The sequence below is a fragment of the Dasypus novemcinctus genome, chromosome 6 (genome assembly GCF_030445035.2).
Source record: "Dasypus novemcinctus isolate mDasNov1 chromosome 6, mDasNov1.1.hap2, whole genome shotgun sequence".
In the NCBI taxonomy this organism is placed as follows: domain Eukaryota; kingdom Metazoa; phylum Chordata; class Mammalia; order Cingulata; family Dasypodidae; genus Dasypus; species Dasypus novemcinctus.
The window spans coordinates 11,223,503-11,248,737 of record NC_080678.1 but is presented as its reverse complement, the minus strand read 5'-3'; the positions used below and the strand labels follow the sequence as shown (position 1 = coordinate 11,248,737).

General features: G+C 45.9%; 1 protein-coding gene across 1 annotated transcript in view; it reads right to left on the bottom strand.

Annotated features, from left to right (window-relative positions):
* The window catches only part of ADAM12 (ADAM metallopeptidase domain 12), a 377,451-nt gene that overhangs the window by 68,636 nt on the left and 283,580 nt on the right, over window positions 1-25,235 (bottom strand). The window contains 5 exon segments of the mRNA XM_058298149.2: window positions 7,756-7,904; window positions 12,024-12,108; window positions 14,212-14,381; window positions 22,923-22,994; window positions 24,040-24,105. Of these exon segments, the coding sequence (XP_058154132.1) occupies window positions 7,756-7,904; window positions 12,024-12,108; window positions 14,212-14,381; window positions 22,923-22,994; window positions 24,040-24,105 (542 nt within the window).

Here is a 25,235-nt window from a genome sequence, read left to right as displayed (position 1 = left end):
AACAACTGGTTTCAAAATGGGGCTGCCTTCCCACCTCCCAGAGGTCCCACAGGGACATTGCTCAGTACTGTCGAGACTTTCATCCCTACGAGAAGCCAAAACAAGGCCACGGCCATGGCCACTTCTCCGCGGCAAACCCACTGGGAGGCTGGATCGCACGGCTGCTCAGCAAGCTTGTCCTAAGCCTGGCGGGACAATCCGTGCCACGTGAGGTGCTCTGAACTCAAAGCTTGCAGGCAGAAGCTGAGCACGCTTTTCTCTCACCAATGCCACGAGACGGAGGCTTTTCCACTTCCTGAGTTTACAGGTGCTGCAGACTTTTACGTGAAATAAGTAACATGAAGGTGGCAAGGCAGGGCCTTGGACTCCAGTGACTGGCCTTTCTGTCCTGGTGTTTGCACTTGGGTGGTTTTTGAGAAAATAGGCAGCTCATTTAGCTTTCTAAGCTCCAGCTCCCTGACCTTTAAAATGGGTCTAACACCTACCTCATTAAACTTACTGATGTCATAGGGTATCACTCCTGCAGTTCTCTGGGGTCAAAGTCAAGTTTGCCTAAGTTCATTTCCCCTGAAGCCGTTCTTCAAGGAGCAAGGGTTTTGCAGATCAGGCCTCCTTAGGGAGGCCTCTTTTCCTTTTTTTTTTTTTTTGTCGTCCAGGTTAAGAGAGGACATCATTGTACCTTGCCTTCGGGATTTGCCTTTTAGTATTCTAACTCTGCATTAGTGTAGACAAATGCCTTTATATTCCAGTGAGTGGTATCTAATTATATGGGGGGCTAACAGGAACATGCTTTATATTGACATGCCCTTCTCCAACTGTTTTCAACAGTTCCACCTGCCAGTTCATTTTTCCCTTATGATAGTATCAGGCTGCAGCCAACTAAATTAATCTGGCTGGATAATTAAATTGATTCTAACCAATAATGTTTTAATCTTATTAGAGTTCCTCATTTCGTAGTTGCTCCTCTTTTTTTTTTTCCTCCTTGATGAAAGATTTCCATTCTCCCCCCTAACAACCTGAAATGAAGAGCTGATACGGGGAAATGATTTTCTCCCATCCCATCTTAGTAAAATCCCTTTATGACAAATGCATTTCATGATCTCAAATAACTCTCTCAACACAGTTTTAACGATTTGTATTCTGCACTGTTTTTTAAGAACGCGAGTTTTGAGTATAGACTTTCCACCCACACTGCATTTCTGTCGGTTTCTACCACATTCAAAACTCGGGGGCATTTTTCACTGAACACTGCAGTTCATTTTACTCCCTTGAAACATTTCCAGGTAGAGGCCTCCTCGAAAAGAAATCCAGCTTCACCATCATGCAAGCAAGGAGCTCCGGGGAGCGGTCTGCCTCATCCCTCTGCGGGCTCAGGGGTCAGCTCAGTCTGGGCTTTGTTCCAGAATATCTCCCTTGCCTGCCACCCACCTCTTCCAACCTCTGCTCCGTGCTCACAATGAATTATTGGTCATTTTTAGGAGATGTGAAGTGGTATTATGGTTATATTTAAAAGTCGATTCCTATCTTTTAGAGATGCACCCTGGAATACGGATCAACGAGATGCTATGATGCCCAGGATGGAGAAGCAGGCTGGCCAAGCCACCTCCCTGGTGAGCCCCAGGGTACCCAACATGCACCCTGAGTCCCCAAGCTTCCCCGTCTGCCTTCGCTGGTTTACTGCCACTACGCGTTCCCTGAAGTTGAGGCTCCTGCCTTTTGTTCTCTGCCCTCTCCAGACTTGCTACAATCTGGCACATAGTAGGTGCACAGGAAATGGTGGTTGAGCCCATGAGTGGCTTTGCTGGGCTCCACCGTCTACCCTGGTCCCGCAGTGGGCTTCTCCTGAGCGTGAGGCAGGGCTGACATCTTCCCAGTTTTCCAGCTTGGGTGGAGGCCCCGCAGACCCGGGGGCTTTCCCAGCCAGCTGTGTCGCAAGTAAGTATGCAGTGGATGTTTCCTGAATTTGATTAAGTGGAACTGAATGGGCTAATCACACCCACTTCTGGGGAAGTAGACTGGCAATGCTTTCTCCTCAAACATGCTTATTTGATCTAGTTAAAGGCGTTAGGTCCACCCTCAGTTCATGCAAATGATTTACACGGGATTTACACCCCAGGAGAGCCAGGGGCGACCCTCCTTGGGGTATTTTCTCAGCTTCCTCCATCCTCAGTGCCCTGCAGGCTGCTCCAGCTGCCCGGGCACTGGGGGAGCACACTCTCTGCTGAGGAAGCATTTGCCAGGCTGGACCCAAAGCCAAAGCAGCCCCTAACCCCTAATCTTAGCTTCAGCATGAAAACTGCAGCCCAGTTTTCAGACACAAGCAAAGTGAACGTGAAAGTTCTCTTTGTGGCTTTTTGAAGAGGAGTCCTTCAAAGATGCTCATTGTGGAGAAAGGAAAGTGCAATCTTAAATAGAAAAGAATCTTCTCCGTCACGGTGAGTACACGAGGCTGCAGAGGCGAGCGTAGGTATGGGGGGTACTCTGAGCAGGGTCAGGGGCTCCCAAATGCCTTGCGATTTCACTCCAATAAAACCAGAATTTATATGCAACAACTCTGTATTTACAGGAGGCTGTTTTATTCTTTTCCTTCCTTCCTCTTCTCCTCCTTTTACAGATAGTAAACCCCTTAATTGGTAAACTAGGATAGCGCTGATGCTACCCGATCTTCTTAACATTAAGACATCTGAAAAGATAATCAGATCACATCACTGTCCTGCTGCCCCAAATCTCTCAAAGATTTCTCCCTGTCCTGTAGTCAAAGTCCACCTGCCCGGAGCTGAAATCCATTTCAGTCTGCCCTGGGACATACAGGATTTTGCTTGATCAGGCTCCTGTGTCTATCAGGCCCTCCAGCCCTCTCATCCTTTTGGTCTTGCCTTAAGCTCTGCAGAGAGGGCCTCTCAACAACCCCTCCCCCATCCCATGTTCCCCATCATCTTCCTCATATGCTTCCTTCCCAGAACTCCCATTAACCTGCATTTTATTTTTGTTTTTACAGTCTGTCTTCCCCACCAATATACAAGTTCCACGAGGGCAAGAAACTTGCCTGTCCAGTTGACTGTGGTATTGCCCAAAGTCTACCCAAGTACAAACACACGTGCTGCAGGTTCAGCTATATTCCCATCGATGATATGGCCCTATTAGTCCAACTTACATTTTAACAGAAAGCTGCAGAAAATAGAGGAATCAGTGAGAATAATTTCTGAATGTTAATAGTGTTTTTCTTTTTTTTAACTCTAGGAAGTGACTCTCATGCTAACTATTCTCAGCTACAACTGTTCAAATCGTTCAGTTTTCTTATGCATAAATGTGGCATATGTGGTCTTCGACCCTTTAAGACCAAGTGCTCTAAGAGCCTCATTATTGGAGAGAAGGAAGCGAGTTTAATCTCCCACATGAATCCCCAGATACTGCTTTTGCCAAAGAGTAATTTCCAAGACAGGCCTTAGATGTTAATTATCCAAAGATATAAAACATACACTCTTACATGCACTTAAGACTCGCAGTAATTAATGCTACAACCCATAAGGAAACCCCTCTAACTATTCCTGAAATATGCAACTGAGATCGTGTTCTCCAAATTTAAAAAGGACTTGACTCCACTCTAGGATTTTCAGGCCTTTGAGTCTAATTTGTCAATGATGGTACGTTCGTTAATATTTTCAGAGTTAGGATCATGGAATGTTTTGATAGAGAATAAACAACAAGTATTTTGGGGTATATACTTCCCCCTTCAAACTCTCTAACAATCTTGGTTCTTTTCTAAAATTTTTTTTTCTTTTCTTATTTTAGAACATTTTTAAATTTTATTTTATTTTTCTTTTCTCTTGGTTCTTTTTGATTCTGCAGGACTTCAATATAATTAGAGTATTAAAGGATTCATCTCTTTGCGAGTTACCTTTGGGGCTAAGAAATAATGCAATGACTTAAATCAAGTAAATTTTTAACATTTGCCACTCCTGCCTGAATCAGCAGTGGGATGGAAGAAGCCAGAAGGAAGACTGGTGTTTGGACGTGTGCCAGCTTATAACGAGCCATTCACACAGAAACTGTGGGCGCGCTGCTGAGTACGAGACACAAGAAGCGCTTTCTGGAAACTATGAGTGGGAATCGTGAAGGAGGCCGTTAGCTTTTCAATACTTCTGGCATCCCCATGGGCTAATAGTAAGACCCCCTTACATCTGTGGGGTGATTTTCAATTTATAAAGACACATGACCTCATGGATCCACTCTCCCACTCTCACAGGGATACTATGAGGTAAGGGAAACACCACTTTGAGATAATACAGGAGATTAAAAGCAGCCTGGGAAATTCCACAATGGGTGATGGATGACCGGAGGTTGACTCGGCGGCTTGACCTCCCCCTCCGTATGGGCTTTTGTGATGAACTCACCCACTTGCTGAGGAAGTTTCTCTCCCTCTGAGAAAATTAAAAACACCACTCTCTGGGTAGGAATGTAGAATCATAAATGAGAACTGAATACAAAAGATTTATGCAAAAGCACAAACTCAGCAAAAGAGAAAACGGAGAATAATCACTAATAAGGTATAAATCAAGGAAAAGCTATTAGCAAACTCCTGGTAGGAAAACAAAGCCTTTTTACATGATTTGCTGAGTTCTCAACAATACTGCTTCAACCTATGGTTTTCAAAAAGCTCCAGGGTAATCTGGCTTGGATCCTTAAGCACTGAAGTAACCATTTTCTCTCTACCTCAGGGAGAGAGTCATGGGGATTAAGCTGATGAAACTTTGACAATGAAGACTTTCCAATTTGAAATTCTTTGAACAGACAGTGCAGAGTACCAAAAAAAAAAAATGCCTTGCTTTCAGAATTGTATACTTTTTAGAAAGAACTGTAGAGTCTAATTTGTACATTGCCTAACAAGGACAAGGGTTAAAAATACTTGCTGAATATGTGAACAAATAAGTCGATGGGTGGATGGACGGATGGATGATTTCATAGATAAAACCGTCTCTCTCATTTCATGTGAGGTCCAGAGAAGTTAACCAGTCTGCCTGGATTACCAAAAAACAACTTGTTTCAGAATTGGGGTTACCCGTGCTAGGCTAGTGTTCCAAATCTAGCTCTCCTCTCTTCCATTTGGTTCTTTCTCAAGACTTCAAAAACCCCAATGGTATTGATGAACAATGATCTTCTTCATCATCTGGGAACCAATTCTGGAGGCACATAGGCTAATGTATTTGTGCTCAATGTGTAATCAGGGAAATTAAGTACTGAGTGAGTTTCCTGTGGCTGCTTGATGAGTGCGGTCAAGAATCAGAAAGCACCAAGAACCCTCAGTAGCACGTCAACTTTCTGCCAACAATTCCCTCTGAGGTTCGTGCACTGCTCCCTAGTGATGCTGGACTCTATCGACAAAGTTGGAAACAGAAGGCACCCAAGCCCCTGGCACAACCTCACAGTTGGCGAAGGGCTCCTTGTTCCCAGTGTGCAACAGTTATTCTGCCTCTACCCAGGTACCTCCATGTCAAGGAGCAAATCGCATCTTGGGACGGCCTGCCTTCCTTTTGGAGAGCTCTGCTTGTTAGAATCCAGGGTTGTGCAATATTTCACTTCCTGCTGTTGTTGACCTAATATTCTCTGACTTGGGGCTCAGATTCTGGCTCCTGTTACCACATACCCAGAGAGCCAGCTCCTCAGCAAGCCCTTGGAGACTCCCTTGAATTATGTATAAGACAGAATTATGGGCAAAAATGCCTAAATGGTGGCTGGTGAGGGACATGAGGAAGCAGTCACTTGCTGTGAGCAGATGTATCACTGACAGCTCACGTGATGTGACACCACTCACGGTGTCTTTGTTTTGGGGGCATTGTGATGTCCTGCAAAGCATTTGGCAGCAGGCCCACAAGGCACAGCCACATTCTTTAACCTTCTGTTCCTCTTCTGTGACTTTTAAACCTCTTTAGTGGGTATCCCCTCTGATGTCGTAACTGGCCCTTGCCAGCCACTGGGCTGCTCGGTGACCACCTGCTCCTTACTCCCACCGACTCCATTCAGGGAGCCCAGAGAACAGTTCTCCTCATGGAGAAGTTCCACAGAGGTAAGTGCTTAGGTTTAAAAATAGAAGATGGCATTATAGCAAGAGCCTGTTTTCCTTTACCAATGAAATTCTTCATAAGTTAGCACAAAAATCTAGTTTGGGATGGGTCTTTGGGGATATGAGAACTCATCTGAATCTTGAGTCACTGAATTGCATTTATTTCCACCTCATTTGAATGTTAGTAATAAAACTTTCTTTATTTCTGGGTTACCTAAGACTTACAGTTTCAGAAAGGCATTAAATAAGGAAGAACAACATAATTTACTGGAAAAGAAAAATCACTTCATTGAAACCTCTAAGAACTGGAAAAACAGTATGGATTTGGTGTCAGAGGCAGGGATACTACAAATAGCCAACATGCAAACATTCTTTACATTTGCCCTAAGTGCCAACTCTTGAGGGAAGAGATGCCCCCTGCCCAGCATCTCCTAAGGTCACCTGGCCCAGGCCATCACCCACTTTTCCATGGGTTTCCAAGAACCCCAGATGGATGACTACTCAGACTGCTGGGGAGCTGGGGTTGCAGGCTCAAATAGAAAACACGTGCTGAAGGGGGAGCTGATGCACAGTGTATGCAGAATTTTTAATACAGTTGATCATAAAAGTGTGAAAATGGATAGAACTGATGGTAACACACTAGAGTGAGTATAACTAACACTGCTAGATTTATAAATGTGATTGTGGCTGAAAGGGGGTAGTCTAGGAATGTAAATGCCAGTTGAAAGGAAGCTAGAGGATAATCTAGGGACTGCACAACATAGTAATTTCGGTGGTGGATGAGGATTGAGGTTAATAGTACAAATACAAGAATGTTCTTCTATTACAAGGTGTTACATGGGAAAACACAACCAATGTAATTTATGGACTATAGTTAACAGTAATACTGCAATACTTTTGCAGCAATGTCAAAGAAGGTATTATATCAATTCTAAGAGTCAACAATAGGGGGATACAAGGGATTATGGGATTTTTCCTTTGGGAGTCATGAAAACGTTCTAAAATTGCCTGAGGTGATGACAGCACAACTCTGATGAAACTGAGAGTCACTGAGTGCACACTTCGGATGGAGTGAAAAAGCATGGGCTATATAACACAATGAACCCCGTGGTGGATGATGGACTATGGTTAACTGTACAAATATGAAAACATTCTCTCATGAACTAATACATGGTGTTAATGGTAGGGTGGTTTATGGGGAAAATACCATAGATGATATACGCCAAATATCATCTGTGGGCTAAAGTTAGCAGTAATGTTCTGACGATGTTCTTTCATCAGTCGTAATAAATATTCCACAACAATGCAAGGTGTTAGCAGTGGGATTATGTATGGGGATGGGAATCCTGTATGCTATGCATGATCGTTTTAGAAACACACAACTTCTCCAATAAAAACTTAAAACAAACAAACAAAAACATAGGTTGGACTTTGAGAGTAATTTGCAATTGCCACAGACAGAATCATCCCCACCACTTCTTGGGGAAGAAGTCAGCCTCATGCCACATGGCATTACAACCTGGTTGCCCAAGATACTCCCATAGGAGCAGAGTCCACTCTGGCTACGTGGGCAGGAAGTACTTTTTGGAAGCTTCCATGGGTCCTCTGGCTGGAAAACCAGGAGGACCTTTTGTTCAGCTGTACCTTGTTACACACTGAAGACTCTAAAAGCAGCTGGAAGAGTTGGTACTTGCCCAGTTGAAGGGTTCATGATGCAGCCTCCTTTATCGGCAGTCATTTTACAGGTACAGCCCCTCTCCAGTGTGTCATGGTTCATCCCAAAATTGTGGCCCAGCTCGTGTGCCAGGGTCACGGCTGCGCCAAGAGGGCTGTCTGAGTGGTCCTCAAAGGAAACACAAGGACACAGAGTATAGTTGGGGTATAGTTGGCCTCATCTCCTCTCCTCCTCCCTGAACACACTTACCTTCAGTATTCACTTAACCCAACCCCTTATAAGGCAATAACATCGAGTCCCATGATTTGACTCAAACTTTAAAAATATTGACATATTTCATGTTTGGGGAGCTTTCTGATGAGGAATGTAAACCGTCCCTTATGGAGTATTCTTTACGTCTTCACATGAAAAAAATCCTGTTTCTTACAGTCGCTGACAAACTACCATTCCAATCATGAAGAGCATGGTTGTCCCACATCTTAGGAAGAACAAGCTCATTCCTTCACGACTAATACCATTTTGTATCTTGACTGAGAGTTATGCTGATATAATATTAGTAGGAAGATGTCTACTCTGCGACATTTTAAATAAGACTAAAGCAGTTGTCATTGAGCATGCCTCTTCTTGTCTACCTGGGAGAGGAGGGTAATTGTTAGGTTCACGATAATTCACAATAAAACCTAGCCACATTGAGCAATCCATCTGAAGAGATATGAAGGTAACCCAGCCATGTCTCACTCTTGATGGCCCTTTGTTTTATCAGATGGACTTTGGAAATGGATGGAAGCATCCTGGTTCTATGACTTTTGCAGTCGGGGAGCTCATGGGAACTTCTGGGGAGATGTGGCTGTGGACTCTCCATTCAGGAAGCACTGTTTGGCTACTTCTCTTTTAGTGGACTGCTTGGCAGGCTTGGCTCAATTAGGTATTAGAAATTAACTAAAAACATAGTTACTTAATTTTAGCAAAAGAAAAATAATTAATGAATGTGGTTTTCAGAAATCACGCGCATGAACAAAACTTCTGAATAGGCCTACACACCAGGGAGTGACAAAGGTACCTTATTTAAAGACTACTTTGTGCTACCCAGGAGAGAGGTAAGAGGCTTCCCAAGAGGCTTCCAGAGGACAATGATACTGTGTTTCAGAGAAAACATTTCTGATACAGTCTTTTGGGGGCCTTTCCATAAAGGAGCATTCACATAAGAGCTTATAAATTTGTTGGTAGTTTTTCCTGCTGTAGCTGCCTCTCTCACTAGTCTTCAGTCTAAGAAGAGAATGGCATGTCAAGGAAGCAAGTTATTCTTAGAATAGATGAAATTCCTAATAAATTACACTGTTTAGATTTTACAGTTTCCTGTTGTAGGAAGCTTTACAAATATGCTTCAGGAAATCAATTCTCAAAAATAACACACATTGGTGAAGAGAATGGAGTCACTCTCAGAATGGGGAAGGCTGAATTTAGCATGCTTTGGTTCAACATTCAAGGGATTCATCCTTTAAAAAATCTTCTACTTCTGCTTCTTTTGTACCAGCCAATAGTTCTGTTATTTTTAAATTGCCAAATTGTTTTTCATTCTTTAATGCATGGGTGATTATAAACAGAATGCCTTTTGAGGTGATTATGAACTCATAAACAGTTTATATTTGTAAAAAGCAAAAAACCTTATCTCTGTAAATCATGATATTAATCCCCAAATCAAGACTGTTTTAGTCAGACTCAAGAACATAGCTTCAAGTTACTAAAATTCATTATTTATTGTATCTTGAAAAAATAGGAAAACATACACACAAATCATATTTCCAATTTTACTGAAATTCTTGCATCTTTGTTACATTATTTCCCTTCTCTTAGCTCTATGAGTCTATGTACCATGTATGAATTTAACTTTAGAGGAAGTTAATAGAAGTTTCAGATCTGGTCAAGATGCTGATCATGATTATGACACGAGTGTTATGGAAATCAAAGGAGCTGTGGCATGTTCATCCTGCTTTATGTTTATTTTACGTGTAGGGTAACAAAGGAATGTGTCTACAGATGAGGCTGACCATTGCCAAATTGGTAAAACATATTTTCTGATAATTAACTATGGTTCACACTCATTGCAGTACATGTAATTTGCTTATATTTATCACAGTCATTTTCATCCATTTTAAAAAAATTAGTCTTCCAAGTATGTTTTTTTAAAGAAGCAATCTGGATGAAGGAACAGATTAAGGACAGATTAAGGGATACGTGCCGAACGAGCCACCCAATACCGTCAGATTGTCTATGAGAGTGTTTTAGTACCAATCAGTGGGGGAAGAATTCAGCTTTAGCTCTAAAAAATATTCCCACCAATTTTAAGTGGTAAAGTCAGTAGCAACTGACCATGAAACCATGAAACAGAAAATGATTTCCTATTAAAACTCTACAGGTTGCTCTGTGAAAATACAGTTGGAATCTAGCTTGACAAGAACCTGGCATGAACAAAAATCAAACTTCCTAGTGACTGCCAGGATGAGGATCACATAAAGCACTTCCAGGTTCAAAGAAAACCCGAGTAGCCCCATCAAGCCCAGAATCCAACCAGTGGGCACAGTCTCTCCAAACAGCCTTTTCAGTCTACCCACTTGGTGCATGTTTACATTAACTGCCAACATGGCATCCAGAGAAGACGAAAGTAACTTTGGTGCATATTAACTAAGATGATTGGATTAGGCAGTATGGGAAGAGAAAGGAGTCAGCAGAACATAACGCTGTCTGCCCATTAACACAACTGGATTTCCACAAATGTGCCATTTAAAAAATGTGGCAGACGGACATCGTATGTCGTCCCATGGCCCACTGGGTGGACTGGGGGAGAGTGTAAACTATAATGTGGACCATTGACCATGAGGTGCAGCAGTGCTCAGAGATGTATTCACCAAGCGCAATGAATGTCCCGTGATGATGGAGGAGGTTGTGGTTATGGGAGGAGTGGGGTGAGGGGGATGGGAGGTATACAGGGACCTCATATTTTTTGAATGTAACATTAAAAAAAATAAAGACAAAAAAAAATAAAGATGATTTATAATAGTGAATATATGGATACAACCTAACTGTCCAACAATAGGGGCTTGGTTAAATAAATTATGGTTGATTCTTAAAAATAATATTGTAGAAATAGGTAATGATGTAAAAATATTAAAAGTGTTGTATTATTTTTTTTAAAAGCAACCTACCAAACAATATGTACAGCATAATTCCATAGTTGTAAATAATATACAAATCATACAAACACATTTACATACAGAAAAGGGGAGAGAGAGAGAGATCGGTTAGAAAATTTTCTCTACATGGAAGGATGATGGCAATTTTTATTTTCCAAATTTTCTATAATGGGCATGTGCTATATGTATAACCAGAAATAAATGAGATACAATTTATTAAAAAAAAAAATAATGTGGTAGAATTCAAGGTTTTTTGGAAGGGCAAAATTTTGTTTAATGGAGACAGAGGAATGGCCTCTGAGGATACTTCCTGAAGGCTGAACATCCGGGGGACAGTAAGTTTTCAGAGAGGATGACACAGGAGGAAAGGCTTTCCTTTAATGATCTGATGGAGTGGAGCAGGAGTCCCCTGTTGGGTAGGCTATCAAAACCGCCTCCCTCTTAAATCTAGAAGAAACAAGTCCTGAGTATTCTTCCTATTTTATTTCCTTTTACAAACATAATATAGCCCAATTAGAGCAAAATTACCCTTGTAAAACAATAAACCTAGGTCTCTGCCTTCCAAGAATAAGGTTTATTTTAAAGACAAATTGTATACTGGCTGGGAGGTATGTAAAACATTTGCTGCACCAAATAGTTAAAAACCTGAGGTTTTTGGCTATTGGGCCTGGAGGGAGAACAATCAGAAAACCATGGAAATCTTTGGTGAAACCATAGGTCATCCAGGAAGGTGAGTGATGAGGGCAGGCTTGATGCCGTGGCTCATTCCAAGGCTGGGAGGGAATTTTAGTTGGGGTGCTTTGACCAAAAGCTCCAGTTTTTCCATCAAAGGGGCAGACTTGCCTCCATCAAGTTATTTGACATGCCCACCTCTCCAGTGTCCAATTTGGTGTGTTTTATAAACATTCTCTAAAATATTTTGAGAGATATAAGATCATAAACACAGCTAGAGTAAGAGCAGAATTCAATCTAAAAAGCCTTAAAGGAAAGGACTTTCCTGTGCGAGGTCTGATAAAATAGTGATTTTCTGGGAAATCATTAAAAAGAGAAGTGGGTTCTGGATATTTCTATCAATTCCCTGAGGCCCTTGACTTACCATAACAACTCCTCCAGATTGCTCCGCAGTACACATGCTCATGATTGGTGCCATGCCAATGGTGGTGCCTTGGAAATAAACCCCACTAGAAGCAAAAGAAGCGACCTTCTTTAATCTAATATACAGTGAAGATATTCTAGTATATGAATTCTATGGGACATTCCTGCCTTCTGACACTTAGTGCAAAAGAATGTTCAAAAATGAAAATAGCTGCATTGAGGGTATGCATACAGGTGACTTTTCTCTTCTTTTCCCTGAAATTTATATTATGATTAAACCAAGGTCCCATCATCTGAGTTTTGTTTTCATTACTTTTGAATTTACAACTTGTCTCCTGCCGATTTCCTAATACATTGGAGGGAGCTACTCCTCTTGGACAATGCTGTGGGAAAGCTGACACGAGTCACAGAGAATTACTGTGAACTAAAAGAGATGCATGAGCTTGCATATTAGATTTTTGGTTACAGTTGGATTTTGCTTTCCTGTATAATTCAGAAATAGGCCGGAGACCTAAACTCCTTTAAAATGTCCTGCTGATTCAGCTTGCAAAATCAAAACTGGCAGAAAAATGATTGATTCCCTGGGTGGGTGCCAGTGTAGAATAAGTCAATGCCCACAGGGCTTTGGTGCCAGAGAGAAAGCTTCAGGGAGGCAGAGCCTCCCGGCTTTGGTGCCGGTGACCTCCTATATGCAACCTTGACTCCATCAATGAGTCTACTGACCTCAAGGCCTGTTTAAGGTAAATGCTGTTCATTCCGATTTCATACAGCAAAAAGGAAACTTTGATTGTATCTGCTGAATCTCCTTAGAGGAAACAGATGACTGCCCCTTGTTAATTGGTCATGTACATACACACACTGGATATATTGTTTGAAAAGTAAAATATTTTGGATGGGGGATCAATTGGACAGAAAGGGGTAGATGAGTATAAAACCTCATGTATGCATATATATCATTACATGTGTATATAGAACAGTAGGGATGTCAGATTTTATGTATCTACCTATACCATACGGACAGACACAATTATACATGTATATAAATGAGATTATTTAAGATGATAATTTATTTGCAGATGTTCAACTTGGATTCCCATTTGGAAAAAAAAATCAAAACAAAACATTTTAACTAAAAATTGTCTGAAATGTACTTTTTGTAGCACAGGACAACTCAATGCATAGGATATAAGGCAACAACAAACACCCCAGGGGGGAAAAATACTCTGAAAACAGCCAAGGTAGATTGTCAGGGAATGCCAGCAGCCTAGATTCACACACAGGTATTTTCTAAAGTGACAGTGGGGTAGGACTGATTTTTAACTTCCGATAAACATTCAATAAGCTAGAGCTGATTTATCAAAGAAAAAAACGTCTCTGCCTCCAGTGCTTGCAGTAGAGTGATACAAGCTACAAGTGGAAAAGAGAATAATGGCATAAAGCTGCTTGAGGACTCTAAGAAAAAGTATGTTACTTCTGAAAAAATCTACTTCATAGAAATTTAGATTATTATAAGGATGTTTTTCTTTTAAATTCAAGGTTATCTGTAATATCCTATTGTTATGTTTGCTATCATTATGTTTTGCCTCATTTTATCTTATCACTCCCTGGAATTTTCTTAATTTTTGACTTCCCCAGTAGACTACAGATTGCGTGAGAGCATGGAAATTTACTGTTTTGGCCACCGTGGTGTTCAAGACCCCCAAAACATTCTTCTCTAAACTGGAAAAGTGAAGTGTAACGGGCAAAACAGGAGGAAGAAGAAAAAGTTTCCTTCTCTTAATTATCTGACCATATTGACTCAAATGTATTAGCCTCAGATCTTGCATAAACATGTTTCACTAATAATGTAAAAAAGGGGGCTTTAAAAGATTAGCCTACTCAGTAGAAGGACAAACTTCTACTGAGACTAAGACAGAAGCAAATGTCCAGGTGATGCAAGAAGCAAACGGATGCATCTGCCATGGGACAGTGTTCCCAGGTATCCAAGGGAGACTTTCTCAGCAGCCCCCGATTCCAGGTCGGGTTGGCCTCTGCCTGGCCCACGTGGGCAGGGAACTCCCTAGTACAAGTCTGTCTGCTCTGCAGAAAGGTTTGCAATTCCAGGGGCGGTGCAGGTGAAGGCAAGAGGAGACAGGGTCTACTGAGGCCCACTGTTTCTTTAAGCAAAGGAGAGACAGGGATGGCCCTACCTGATGAGCTGCGCATTGTCGTGGGATTTGCGAGGTAGAAGCTTCATCTTCCTCCAGTCCAGAAATTCGTGAAGGCTTCTGAATGGGTCCTGACTTATGGAGCATTTGTCGATGTCATTCCACACTTCCACGCCCACCAACACTATTCGAATGTTCAGCGGTCTGTAAAACTGAGGAAAGCAGCAACCTTTGGGAATCACACTAATGAGAACTTAAAATGAAGATGAGAATAGATTCGCATTTTTTTTTTAAGATTTATTTTTTCATTTATTTAATTCCCCCCCCCCCACCCCGGTTGTCTGTTCTCTGTGTCTCTTTGCTGTGTCTTGTTTCTTTGTCCGCTTCTGCTGTCGTCAGCGGCACGGGAAGTGTGGGCGGCGCCATTCCTGGGCAGGCTGCACTTTCCTTCGCGCTGGGCGGCTCTCCTTACGGGCGTACTCCTCGCGCGTGGGGCTCCCCTACGCGGGGGACACCCCTGCGAGGCAGGGCACTCCTTGCGCGCATCAGCACTGTGCATGGGTCAGCTCCGCATGGGTCAAGGAGGCCCAGGGTTTGAACCGCGGACCTCCCATGTGGTAGACGGACGCCCTAACCACTGGGCCAAAGTCCGTTTCCCAGATTCGCATTTTTTGAACTTCATTTACATGGGTGAGGAAAATATTTCTGTGCTGTTTTTTTTTTCCTGTGGCATTAAGAAATATTTGCAGTGCTCAATGTGATGTGTTAATTAGGTTCTCAAATGTTGTTGACCAATTAGATGCTGAAATTATTAGACTTTCTTATTATCTGCTCGTATTTGTATGGAAGCATACATTTCAAATGATTTGCTGATGATTTACAATGTGCATGGAGACATGTATTATAGTAAATGACAGCCAGTTAATATCTACTGCAAGAAAAACAAGGAGTGTTTTAGGATCTTTCTCACACTTCTGCCAAGGACAACAATTTGTTCATTTTAAGCAAAAGGTTCTGCCCATGAGTTACTGAAAATGAATCTGTATTAATTTTTCAGCAAAGACTCACACTTGGCTGACGCTATCATAGTCTGTCACCTATCATCAACCTAGAAGGTTGCAGTTAAATGGCCAAATCAATGTCTTTCAGAATAACAAAGGCATCAACAGAAGCCTTTTTCGAGAACTTTAATGACCATTCTCCTCCCCACAGCTGGACGTGCGCTCACGAGGGCCGTGCAGGGAAAGGTCTCTTCCACCAAGTTCCTCTCTTCGTACAGGCTTGTGAAACCATCACAGCAAGTCTCCGCATTCCCTTCCCGTCCCCCACTTCATGGATTCCTGGTTTTAATCTACAGCCCATCTTCAGGAGGCAGGAGCCACCTAGCTACTCCAGGGACAGAGGGATGGTTTGTCTCAGGTGATCAGAATGGGTGGGGTCAGAGGTCAGGGTGGAGCTGGGAACTACCCGAGGCTCCAGCTGTCCTGCTGTGCCCCCCCCCCCACCTCCATGCATCACAGACAGGGAGGTGGGTATAAGGCCAGGCCTGAGGGGTAAGGACATGGGATACCCGGCTGGCTGTCAAATCTTCCCATGGGGTGAAGCGCAAGGCGGCACACAGTGAGAAAGCCCTCGGCTCCTGGCCCCCCTGAGCGCCGTGGAGACGAGTGGGCTGGAGACAGCAGCTCGAGTCAAGCTGAGGACATGAGCAGGTCCTATTCTCAGCTGCTAGAAGCATCTGGGCCAGTGGGTAACATGAAAATCACAAAAGCTCCACATTTAAGAGTGGAGCCCCATGCTAATGCTGTGAGCTAAAGTGCGAGGAACTCCCCAAAGTCGGGCATCTGACCTCGGATTCTAACCCGCGTAAGGCAGGCTCGGGGTTTCCTTTCTTGATCTCCCCAGTCATCTGGTGAATACAAAGTGAAATCAGAAGAACATGCCTGGAGCACAAACTCCATCGCAGGATGGAAACTGACTGCGGCAGTCCAACTTGGTCTCAAACAGGTGACATTAATGTGACTGTGACGGCCACACAGATGCTGCTCAAGTAGATACCTTGGCCTGTGGTATCTACTGGCAAGCTCCCAGCCCCGGCTTCCCAGGCAAAAGTAAGTTCCTGTACTCCTCTGGAACACTGCAGGCACGTGTTTGGCTGCTCTCCTTTGATGGAAAATAAATTTTCGGCTGTATCATGTATAAAGGCAACAGTGATCAGAAGGCGGAAGCTCAGGTGCTGATGCTGACCCGGTTTGCTAACGGACGTCCTCGGGGTCAGGCCCCCTGTGTGGGCTTCAGTGTGGTCAGCTGGGAAGGGGAGCCTCTGTGCCTCCTGGGGGTGCTGTACGGAGACAGGAGTCCGCTCTACAAAGGGCTCATGGCCACCGGGTCTCAGTGCTATGTTTTACTGCCTAACTAAGGGTTATGGGCTGAATTGTGTCTCCCAGAAGATCTGCTGAAGTCCTGTACCCTGGTACCTGACAATGTCACCCTGCTTGGAAATAACGTCTTTGCAGGTGTAGAAAGTTAAGAGGACGTGGGCCCTACAGCCAGTGCCTGGTGTCCCTGTCAGGAGAGAGATCTGAAGGCACAGAAGCAGCTCAGGGAAGAAAGAAAGACGACAGAGGCCAAGACAGGAGTTCTGCTGCCACAGCCCAGAATGGCCAGGATTGCCGGAAATCACCAGAAGGAGGAAGAGGCAAGGCAGGGTCCTTCCCTACAGCCCCAGACCAGAAGGGACCAAGCCTGCCAACTCCTTGACTTTGGAGGTCGAGCTTCCAGGACTGAGAGAGCACATTTCTGCTGTTTTAAGCCACCCAATTCATGGTCCTCTACGGCAGCTCTCGGGAACGAAGACACTGATGAGGAGCGTTGCCTGACAATGAAAGCCTTTCTCCAACCACACCCTTGGGAAAGATTCTACGTATGGCAGCATCCGACATACAGCCCCTCCTCTCCAAAACTGGCGTTGACTAACCCGTGTATGCTAAACTCACACCAACTCAGGCACAATTCTTTCCCTGCCTGCTCTGAATGCCCCTCGCGGTGCTACTGAGGGGCTCCTTTTGGTTCTGCCTTAACACCAATAATCCCATTTGACGTTTGATGAGCATTTACTACGTGCTGGGTGTGGCGCTGAATGCTGTCCATGCAGCAGCTCTCTGAATCCTTACAACAGCTCTGAGTTTAAAATGATTATTCCCATTTTACAGCCACGGACATTGAGACATGGAGAGAATAAGCCACTTATCTGAGACCACGACTCGTAGGACTGGGGTTTGAGCCTGGCAGGCTGATGCTAGCACCCACACTTTAAACCACTGGGAAACACTGCCTCCCTTGTTGCAAGTGCTGAGCCTCCCACCAGCCCACATGGTACAAGTGGAGCTTGGCACCTGCCTCCTGGCTTACGAATCCCAGAAGGCATGGGGACCCTGTCACGGGCACAAGTGAATCGATGCACCCACAAACAGGGCAGGAACGCCTGCTTGCTTGGTGCTTGCCATGCACTGGTTGTGGCCCTAACCAGGTGAGCAGTGCTAGGATACCCCAAACTTCATCCTTAAAATGCTCCCAGGTCCCCAGGAGGCTTAGGGGTGGGGCACTCGGGTGTTACTGCATTTAGCTGCCAAGAGATGGTACAAATAGGGAGTTCAGGGGAGGTGGCGTGGAGGGGTCATGGCAGCCTTCTGGAAATAGATCTGAAAAGACAGGTGGAAAGAGAGGGCAACTCACTGGGGTCCAGCAAGGCTACTTGTACCCTTCAATCACCTGTTTGGGAGAGAGGGAGAGACACAGTCACACCAGGTGAATCCTTTCGGAAGCGGGTCACTGAGGTTTAGCCTTAAAGAATTCACCACCTGTGCTAATTTTTTACTGAGTAGGAAACTGGGAGGCTGATGACTGAAGAGGCAAAGCTTCCGCAGTCACTTTCTGGGCAGCACATCACCACGGCTATCAACACAGCACATTCATCAGGGCCCTGGGAAAATTTCTCTCAGTTCAGGCTGAAAAGGGGTGGCCTGGAGGTATGGGCATCAGACAGGCTTTCAGTGTTTCACTGACAGAGGGGGTTTCCGTCTCCTTCTGGAATGTCCTTCTTCCCTTCAAGGCAAGGCATGCCAAGGAGTTATTAATTTCGAGCAGCCAAGAAAAGCCAAGATTTCAGCAAATGAGGAAGCTGCCACTGGAACAGGCATTGTTTTCTGGGCCAAGATGCTCCCAAGTGTAAATGTTGCAAAACTGAAATTTGGAGACTAGAGAGAGGCCGAGGGCTGTCGGTGAATAGACTTGGATGTGGACGAATGCCTCAGGAGGCCTCCTAAGGAAGCCAGTACCCTCAGCAGGGTTTCCAGGGCCAGCTGAGGTGAAGGGAAGGTCAGACGCATCCGGGTGCCCAGGACATCAGCATCGCCGCCAGAAGCAGAGCAGCCGGGCCGGCCAGCTTGATGGGGCCTTCAGGACTTCCCCATGGTACATCGTTCCTTCATCGTCAGTGCACGTTATTAGCAAACCCCCAGGGGCTCATTTTTGGTTTTGCAAATTGAAGCAAGATATGACACAGAATAAAAGGTAAAGACAGACAAACACGGAGGACCAAACGCATTGCTGTTTAAAAATGCGATTTCCACAAATACCCATCTTGGTTTAACGTGGCTCGTCGCCTCCTTTTGCTCCCGAGGCCTAAGAAGAACCCATGTTCTCTCCTCTTTCCCAGGCAATGGCTGCTCCTGCTCGCCTCGGAGTGACAGCCTGTGCTCAAAGCTCAGGCACTGAGACCTTCAGCCCCTCTAAGTCAGTGCGGCTCGGTCCTGCCTCCCGTTAGAACCGCTGCAGGAGCCTGGAAAATACCCATGCCCAGGCCCCACCTCAAGACACTCACCCCAGAACCTCTGGCCTGAGACCTGGGAATCAGTATCTTAAAAAGCAAACACATAAACATACACACATGCAACTCCCCAGGGAGCTCTAACGGCCAGCCAGGATGGAGGACCAGTTCTAAGTCCTAACGCCTGACCAAACCCTGCCAGATCCAACGTTCCTTTGCTCTCCTTGCCAGACAGACATTCCCTCGAAGCGATTCTCCCACATCCATTCTGATTTTGGGATGAGAATGCTACTTAATTTGCAGTTACTGAAGATATGGCAAGGAGCCTGGCTGCCCAGGGGTCTGCCTGGCCTCGTGCTGAACATGGACAGGTCCCCGGGTGTCCTAAGTAAGCCTGATGACGCACAACGCGCTGAGAAGGAAAAACGGCGACTGTGGAGATAGGGCCGGAGGTTAAAATGTTTCCATAACGCAAAGGAGGGTACGGACCTCAAAACACCACGTCCTTTCAGGACAGAACCCTGTCCCGAACAACCCGGAATTGCAGAAAGAAACATTTAAACCTTGCACGGCACACATGGGAAAAACGTGGACGTGATTGCTCTGGCAAAATGTTATCTAAAGAATAAAAAAGTAACTCTACTCCCATTCGTGAGACAGTCAATAAATATGATGTGGAAGCTTGGGTCGAGGCTCTTAGTCCTTGAGGCTTTGAGTCCCCTGTTGCCATCTTTTCCTACTTCTTGTGTCTCTTTAGTTCTGCGGTGCCTCGCGTTTGAGCCGTTCCTTATGTTGAGCTGGCCTCAACAGGGGACGCCTCTTGCAGGAGGTGGCATTTGAGCTGAGACCTGAGGGAGCTGCCGGTGAGAAGCTGGTGTTGGGGACGTTGACATCCCAGAAGTTGACTGCTGTATTAGCCAGAGGGCTGCCCATGCAAAGTACCAGAACCCTGCTGGCTTTTATACAGGGTACTTATCTGGGGTAGACTTACAGTCACAAGGCCCTGAAGAGTCCACCTGAAGGCTGCTTTCTCACCAAAGCCCCGTGCCACGCGTTGAAGCGAGATGGCCGCTGATCTCTGCCCGGTCTCTCCTTTCTCTCGGCTTCCTACATCGGTCTCTGGTGTGGGGCTCGTTTCTTTCTGGGCCTTCTCAGCTGCTGTTCTCTTCAGCTGCAAACTATCAGGCAAAGGCTCATGTCTCCCCAGGGCCTTAGCTGTTTTGAGCCTTCAGCTTTTCATCACATGGCAACATTCTCTCCTTCACTCCTGTGTCTTCTCGAGCGAGCGTTCTTTTCTACATCGCTCCACCGAGGGGGTGGCAAGCAACCTGAGTCAGGCTCTACTGATGTGGTCAGAGCAAAAGCCCTCCTCTGAGGTGATGAATCAAGGGCCTCTCAGCTGACTCCGGTATAACCAAAGGGAATGGCACCCAGAATAGATGAGTGTACAAACGTAATCTTTCTCTTTCTGGGATTTGTAAAAAATGCCAAACTGCCACAACTGCCTCCTCTGCTTTTCTGACTTCCACAGAGCTCCCTCAGCTACGGCCTCTCTCTGAGGCCCAAGCCCAGACCTCTGGCTTCTCTGGGTGTGCCACAAAGCTCCCTCCTCTGGCTTTCTTTGGAAGCCCCTGCGCTAGCAGGAACTTGCTCTCACTTGACCCCTCCCTCCTGCAGCCTCCGCTTCTGCCTGGACACGGAGTCCTGGCGACTCCAGAATGTGGGGGAGAGGCCAGACCAGGAGCCCAGCTGGGAAGGCGGAGAGAGGCAGCCTCATTCCCAGGCCTCCCTTTCCTGCTGCTTGGACATGCGCAAGTGACCCGTAAGCCCCGTGGCCAACCTCAGCTTCTCTGCTGGGAAAACGGGACGAGAGCACCCACCTGAGAGGGGATGCAAAGCACTCAGAGCCGGGCCTGGGCACGTCCCTTCAAAGGTCTCTAAACCTCTGTTCTTCCCACCTCCCCTCTGCCCCTGGCCTGGCTCAGGTCTTCATCCATTCTTACTTGTTCTGGTGCAATAGATGCCTACCTGCCCTCTTTGTCTTTGGCTATTCCACCTTCCAAGGATGTCTTTGTAGAATGCTGTGAGTTTTTCTTCTGCTTAAAAACACATCACACATGTCTGCCTCTCTCCTGAAGGCAGAGTAAAATCAAGTTGGCTTTGCAGGGTGTCCAAGGGCCAAGCTGACCTGTCAGCAGCTTCGCCTCTACCTCCTCCTCACATGCGTGCACACACGTGTGCTCCTTGCTCTGTCCAGATTTGCCAGGGGCAAGCCCAGGTCCTCTCCTGTGCTGCTCCTGGTGAAACGGAACTCACTGTTCAGGATTCCCTGCCTGTAAAGGCCTCCTGGTTTCCAGCATGCTCTTAGTGATTCTCTTCTATGTTTCCATCAGTCGGTCCCTATGGAGCTGGGCCACACCAGGTGGTGTGTGTGTCAGGACCAAGGACCTGGGCCATGCCAGGTGGTGTGTGTGTCAGGACCAAGGAGCTGGGCCACGCCAGGTGGTCTGTGTGTCTGCTTCCCTACAAAGCCATGACCTCCTTGAGCGGAGGGCCTGTGGCTGATTCACTCTGCATTCTTCATGCACGGTGCTCCATACAACCCATAAGGCTGAGCAGAACGGAGTTGAATTTCTGAAAGGGCCTTCACCTTAATTTTTCCAAAAACTTTGAAAACTCTATCGGAATATAATAGAATTTGGAAACACAGCTATAGAGTGGTATCCTCGCAAACTGCTAGGTGTAAATGCAAACGTTTCAGAGGGTCCTGGCTGGAAAAGCCTTGGCAGGATGGTCCAGACCCCCTGCCCCCTCCTCTGCATCACATTGTCCTCAGGCAGGAGACAGCTGGCCGGGAAGGTCCAGGGCTTTGGGACGCAGCTGCTCACCTGGTGTACGGCAGCTTCACTGGGCCCTTGACACCTGGTATCTATGCTTTAGCAAGGTCCCCAGGCAACTCCAATGTGCAGGCAAGTGTGAGACCCTCTGACTTAGATGCAGATGTGTTGTTGAAGGCCAGGCTGTTTAGGCTGATATTTTCACCATCTCTTGAGTGGGGTGCTGTGCAGAAGTGAGCGTGCAAACTGGATGCGATTTCCAGGGTCCCCTCCAGCTCTGAAATCTTTGGGAGGGGCTTGCCTGGAGCCGACAGAACCTAAAGCCAGTCTCTGTGTCCCAGGACCCTGGAGCCCTCCCAGAGGGACATGCTGGCCCAGGACTGCCACGTGCCTCTGGCTGCCTCAACAGGGCAATCCTAGAAGGCCTGTGGCTTCTGAGGCTCTGGCTCTAGATTCAGCTAAAACCAGAATCTGGAGGGCTGTATCCCAAGGCCAGAGAGCTGTGTATCTCAGTTTCCTGGGGGCTGCTGGGATAAATGGCCATGGACTGGGGCCTCCGCTCCGGAGGCCAGATGCTGCAGCCAGCATGCGGTGAGGGCCCTGCCCCTCCGAGGTCTTACGGAAGAATCTGCTCCCTGCCCTCCTGGGGGGGACAGCCCACACTCCTTGGGGTTCCTTGGCTTGTGGCTTAACTCCACCCCTGCCTCCGTCGCCACATGGCCACCTGCTCTGTCCACATCCCACGTTTCCCCTTCCTAGAAGGGCGCCAGTCACCAGGAGTTAAGTATGACCTTGTGTTGACCTAATTGCATTTGCAGTGACCCTACTCTCCAATAAGGTCACGTTCACAGAGACCAGGGGTTAGGGCCTGGGCACGCCTTTTTGGGGGGACATAATTCAACCCATGACACTGGGGGTTGGCTTCTCCTGAAGCTGTCCCCAGACCTGGGGATTTCACACTCAGAGAGCGGGGCACCCTGCCCTGTAGCCCAGCCCCACTAAGTCAGGGAGGTCCGTGGAATGCTTTCGGCTGCATTTCCAAACATTTACATGATTTCAGAGATTTAATTACCCAAAAAAGGACTTACCTTGTCAACGTGATTAGCGATTTCTATTAATCGCTGCTTCACTTTTTCCAGATCTTTTCCCTGCCTCTGAAACTTAACAATTTCAAATGCCAGAATTAGTAACAGTGAGAATATCAATCAAACCTCATCTTCCCAGCTCCTGGAAAACTGAAATCTTGAGCTTACAAACCACCAGGGCCCTCCAAGTTGATGGAGAAATAAGCTTGCATCCTGCCGAGTAACTTCCCTGAAACTCCCTAAAATTTGCCCAAGCCAATTGCTCACATGAGAGTGACTTCTGCTATTTTTCCAGGCTCATAAACGATGGAGGCAGTGACATGTTTTGGCAAAGAGAAAACAGACAACTCGAAGGCAGTCCAAAGCCATTTTTCATATCAACAACTTGATTGTAACTTCCTGAGATATTGTCTTTATATATTTGCTTTTAAAAATTAAATGGCAAATATAATGGAAGCTCATGGCAACAAGTCAAACAATACAGAAGAGAATGGACGAAAAGTTAATAATTTCCCCCTTCCCATCTCTAATCTGACCTACTGAAATGTGAGTAGTTTTCTGAGAAATTTTCAATTTCGTTCCTGTGTGTTGAAGGTCACCTAATCCTAGGTCTGTGAGAATATAACACTTAATTCTTAACATGCAGTAGAAAAAGAAAATAAAAGAAAGACTATAATGAACCCCCCCCCCACCAAAACCTAAAAAGTCTCAAGACATTCCTAAAACGGTAGGGTTTTCCTGCTGTCTCAATTCTTATTTATGTATTTATTTTCAGGTTTAAGATAGACACTTTTTAAGTGAGACTTTTCACAGAAATGTCTTTTTTACAATGTAAAGCCATTAGTCATTCCCCCCCACGCTTCCCCCAGTTGAAGGGCTTAGCTGTAGAGTAATACTTGCTGCTTCTGCAGGGCTCGCTGTTATTTTATAATAGCAGATAAAGTTTTAACATTTCACTCTTTAGAATACCAGAAAACCACTTTTTCAATGGATTGTTTCCAAAGCTTTTAAGGACTCACACAAAACGAGGTTCCTCAAAGCAAGTAATAACTTGCTAACCATTTATTTGCTTTTGTCTTTTTGAATCAGCTCTACAGAGAAATTTCCAAAAAGGTCTTACCTCTCGGTTGTCTGCGACAATAACCAGCTCTACGTACTTGGTCATCTTGAGGGTCTCTCTTTTATGCTGTGAAAAATAAAGGTGAATTTCATTTCCCTTGAAGCCTCCCGGGCCTTTCATAACATGGTGCCACTGAGGCAGGGCAGTATAGGGCATGAGGGAAGGAGCTGGGACCCTGCCCGAAAAGTCCCTGCTGTTAGGCACAAAGCTGGAAAGACCTGGCCTAGAGCCTGGCCAGACCTCTTTCCGGGGTCAAGGGCAAGCCCTGGATTACTCCAAACAAAAGGCCTCATAATTGGCCTCCAGAGACTAGCAGGTGGGACAACCAATCAGAACAGCAAACAGCAGGGCCCTTCCCCAATGTTAGGAAAGAGGAAAGGCTTTGAAAAGGCTGGTCCCAGGACCCCACGCACACCTCACCCTGTAGCACGCCCGCAGCCAGGTCTAGGGTTGGGTGCTGTTTCTCTTTTCTCATTTCTTAATAAAGTCCTCACTCCTGCGCCCACCCTATGACGTGTCCTGAAGTCCTGTTTTGTGACAAGCCAAGGACCCAGCAGCCCAGAACCCAGAGTGTCCTGCTAACACTACGTCACGCAACCCAACCACTGTGACAAGGTGGGCATCGACCCCGCATCGACCCCGCACCGCCCCCAGACATCCACGCCTCCATCCACTATTGAAGGGCGCCCCTCAACCCCAACCGTCTCTTTGTAACCCTTCCCCCCTTCCCCCGTGGGTGACCAGTTTCCATTTCCAACTGGGAAATCCTTCTAAAGGAGTTGAAGCTTTCTGCTCTGTCACTGATTGTAGGGCCAGCTAAAGCCTAGGTCATTATCAGGCAAAACGAGCAAAGAGAGAAAAAGCAAAGCTCCCCTGGGGCAGAAGTCAGCCGCTCGCCCTTCATGCCAGGCCACCTGCAGGGCATCTGAAGGCCACTGAAGAAGATGGCTCTTCAGGTGCTGGTATGGGACTTGGCCTCCTGTGTGTCCCTGCCCAAGTGCACCTCTTCTGTGAGCTGAGAAAGGTGGAGGAGATGTTCTGAGCTGGAGCTCCTTGACCCTCCCTGGGAAATACCAAGCAGCGCATCCCAGGTAGCGCCTCCTGGCTGCCCATCATTTCACACTCTGGAAGCTTGGGGTGCTCTGCTGAAAGGGTTTCGCCAAGAAGACAAGCTGATGAAAAGAGAAGCAAGGAGG